The following is a 4122-nucleotide window of genomic DNA, read 5'->3' as shown; positions in this document are numbered from 1 at the left end:
ACACCTGAACAAAAGTAAAACAGGTCTGCAATTACAACATGCAATCCCCAAATTTCCGAAGTAAGAGAAATATTGATGAACAGAATTTCCATGTCCATAGACCTAAGCCCTGATAAACAAAGGGATGATATTTGATGTTCTATCTAGGGGATTCTGTTTGTAACTTATTTTAACAAAAAAGATGGTCTCATCTACAAGTTCTGACTTAGAAGTGGCACAATATTCACTGTCTTCAGAGTCTGGTCCAAAGAGGCCCCAAAGCAGGTGAGACAATGATTGGCTTCTTGTGTCTAATGAGGCTCTCAGGTGTCTTGTCTTGCACCAGTGATTATAAAGATTCCTGCAAATGCCAACTCTGTGATTTTCACCGAAGAACTTTCCCGCACAGAAGACTAAGACCATGAATGCCTGCTCCTCACTTGCTCAGGACTTCATCTTTATTTCTAAGAGTTTGTATTGTTTTCTATGGCCTTTGTTTGTTCTTAGTAGCGTTTATCTCAGAGGTGTTATGTACATGGCGATCATCCTCTTGAAGCTATATTATATTCTTTTCCATTTTTTCGTATACGAAACCCAGGATTGATGAATCTATGAGGACAGCAAGTATAATAATGGTTTGAGGAAATGGTACATTGGGGCGGAGGTGAGGGTGATGTCATGGAGTCCATGTATTAAATGAATGTTTGGAAACGGATTGTGGTAGCAATTGTATATTCTACTTGATGTGATTGAAATATGGAATGATATGATACATGTGTTTCAACCCCACTAACAAAAAAGGAGAAGAAGAAGAAGCATTGATGAATCTGCAGAAGTGAAGGGTATCTGATAACTACAGAATCTACTCTCTGCCAGGTAAGGTTACAATAGAGCACACATCAATATTTTCTTTTGAAGATAATGAACTTCTTTTAGATTCAGGGAGCAATAAGAAGAGTCTTGAATAAGTTGAACTTCGAGTTAAACCAAGAAATACTTGTCTCACCCTTTGTCTCTCATGAGCTACAAAGGAATTAGGGTTGGGACTTGAAAAAAAATGTAAGCATAGAAAAATGTGGTCACTCAGTTGAGCTAGAAATATTATCATGTGATTTTAAATTTTGTAAAACAATAGTCAAGTAGGAATAATATCACCAGTGATTGTGGAAAATTGGAAGCATAGTTGGAGTAGACAGATCTTGTTTTGGCAATTCCATTACTGATATGAAAAATTGTCTTAATTGGAAATTGAATTTGTTCTCGATTTTAATTACTCCTCTCTAGGTGCCTGAACTGGTTGTTGAACATTGACCCAGTGCCATGGACAGGAATTGGACCAACCATTCAAGTGTCTCCGAGTTTCTCCTCCTGGGCCTCTTCTGGAAGCCCCAGCAGCAGCAGATACTCTTTGTGCTCTTCCTGATCATGTACTTGGGGACAGTCCTGGGAAACCTGCTCATCATCCTGGCCATCAGCACAGACTCCCGCCTGCACAGCCCCATGTACTTCTTCCTCAGCAACCTGTCCTTTGTGGACCTCTGTCTCTCCTCTACCATAGTCCCCAATATGCTGACCAATCACATACAAAGCAGTCAGACCATCTCCTTCCCTGGGTGTCTCACACAGATGTATTTTTTCATTTTGTTTATTGTTTTGGACAATTTCCTCCTGGCTGTGATGGCCTATGATCGCTTTGTTGCTGTATGTCACCCTTTACACTATACAACAAAGATGACCCATCAGCTCTGTGCCTTGATGGTCACAGGGTCTTGGGGCATTGTCAATGTGCATGCTCTGTTGCATACCCTGCTGATGGCTCAACTATCATTCTGTGCTGACAACAGGATCCCCCACTTCTACTGTGATGTGAATGCTCTCCTGAAACTCTCCTGCTCTGACACACACCTCAATGAGATGATGATTCATACTGAGGGGGTTCTGATAATGGTCACCCCATTTGTTTTCATCCTGGTTTCCTACATTTGCATCACCACTGCTGTCCTGAGAGTCCCATCCACAAAGGGCAAGTGGAAAGCCTTCTCCACCTGTGGTTCCCACCTGGCTGTGGTTTCCATCTTTTATGGCACCATCTTTGCTGTGTATTTTAGCCTGTCACTCACCCACTCAGCTGAAAATGACATTGCAGCTGCTGTGATGTACACGGTGGTAACCCCCATGCTGAACCCTTTCATCTACAGCCTCAGGAACAAGGACATGAAAGGGGCACTAAAAAAAATAATATGTATTAATGTTTTTTCTTTTCAACAATGAATTGGTTTTAAATGTCATAAGGGAATGTCATAGTTTGTAATAAAACTTTTTCCCCCTAGTCTCTGGCATTTAGCAGTTGTCCATCCACGCATTTGTAAAGGAAGATTAAGAGTCAGTGTTTCCCAAAGTGGGTGATATTGCCCTCTGAGATTTCTAGAATGATCCAGCAGGGTGCAAAAGCAGATTCTTAGTGTTTTCCCTGTATTCTTGGATATTGTATTAAAGCTTTTCATTGTAGGGGGGCATTGAGTAGTTTTTTTAGTTTAGTTTAGATTTGTTTCCTGAAAAGAAGGCAGTAGGCAAAATAAATTTGAAACCTATGGAAGTGCAAGAGGTGAAGCTTAATCCTATTACCAACTAATGTGAATTGTCCAACTGCCAATGCCCTCCAGCCCAAACCACCAGGACACACAGACATCTTGTTGCTGATTTCATCAGGAAGGACTGCATTTATCGAGGTAATTCCAGTCTAAGGGTGTTAGGAAGGACTTCCAGAATTTGAGCGTTAGCTGATTTTTGTAAGGGTGTTTGTGATCTGGATTTGATATTGTTAGAAATTATTTGCAATTCTCATTGGACATAGCAATAGCTTCTCTAGACAGCAGGAAGACTAGAGTAAAGTGAAAGCTATAATTAGTAAGAAGTAAGTTATCCCTCCTATCAGTTAGGATGGGTGATGCTTTGTCATTTCTGTAGCTTGAATAATGTTTATGCTTTGTCTGTGTACAGGTATGACTTTAGTGATCTTTTTTGTTATTATTGTTCCAAATCTCTCATGATCACTTGTGTTATGTCCTAAATAGTTTTCTGTGTTTACCGGGAATTGCTCATTGAAGTGTCTGTTGTTGTTAGGTACTTTCTAGTTGGTTTCCATTGATAGCGACCCATGAGCAAGAGTGCAAAACACTGCCTGATCTCATGTCACCCTCACAATTGAGCTCCTTGTTGCAGCCATTGTGTTAATCCATCTCCTAGATGTTCTTCTTCTTTTTGACTGTCCTTTGACTTTAACAAGCCTGGTATCCTTCTCCAGGTACTGGGCTTTCCTATTCACAAGTTGAAAGTATATGAGACACAGGCGCTCCATTTTAGCTTCTAGGGAGCATTCAGATTTTACATTTTCTAAGAGAGATTTGTTTGTTTTTCTGGCCATCAATGGTATGTTTCTTATGATTTGCCAACCCTGTAATTCAAATGCATGAATTTTTCTCTGGTCTTCTCTGTTCATTGTTCACCTTTCATATATGAGGCCAATTGCTGATTTCTTTCCTGCTGTTTCTATGCGTGTTGATAATAGATCCAAGGAAAATTAAACCTTGAAACCTGTAATCTTTTCTCCATTTATCACATTGTTGTCTATTGGCCTAGTTTTAGGGGGGAATATCCTCAAATGGGATATATACTTCTATATACACATTAGTAATCTATACTGAAAGCTGTAGTCTGGGTGTTTCATTAGTGAGTGCTTCAGGTTCTCTTGGCTTTTTGCATGCAAGGTTGTGTCAGCTGAAAATCACAGTTGTTAAAGAGCCTTCTGTCCTTCCTGGTGGTAGGTTCCTTTGGATAGTCCAATTTCTCAGTTGTTTGGTCAGCAATTATTTATTTATTTACCTTTTTACCTGAGTTTTGTATCATGCACATTTTAGTGGGAGCATGGATAATTTAAACAAGAAATAATTATCTTCCTTAATTGCAGTGTGCAGGCTTGCTTTTTTCAGTGTCCTCCTGCATTCTATCCTGTGTGCTCAAGTCATCCTGGTGGTGTAATGTTTATGCATTGGACTGCAACCACACTGTTGTTAGTTCAAAACCACCAGTGGCTCCAAGGGAGAAAGACCAGGCTTATTACTTTCATAAAGGGTTACAGTCTTG

The 4122-nt window shown here is 40.0% G+C and overlaps 1 protein-coding gene across 1 annotated transcript; it reads left to right on the top strand.

The window, feature by feature from the left end:
• The first annotated feature begins 1299 nt into the window (after positions 1 to 1299).
• Positions 1300 to 2250, top strand: LOC142422822 (olfactory receptor 1f45-like). Its single transcript, XM_075528055.1, has one exon. It carries the CDS (start codon positions 1300 to 1302, stop codon positions 2248 to 2250), a length of 951 nt encoding a protein of 316 aa, XP_075384170.1.
• Positions 2251 to 4122: the final 1872 nt, after the last annotated feature.

The sequence above is a fragment of the Tenrec ecaudatus genome, chromosome 12 (assembly GCF_050624435.1).
Source record: "Tenrec ecaudatus isolate mTenEca1 chromosome 12, mTenEca1.hap1, whole genome shotgun sequence".
Taxonomy (NCBI): Eukaryota; Metazoa; Chordata; class Mammalia; order Afrosoricida; family Tenrecidae; genus Tenrec; species Tenrec ecaudatus.
This window is presented reverse-complemented; position numbering and strand designations above follow the sequence as displayed.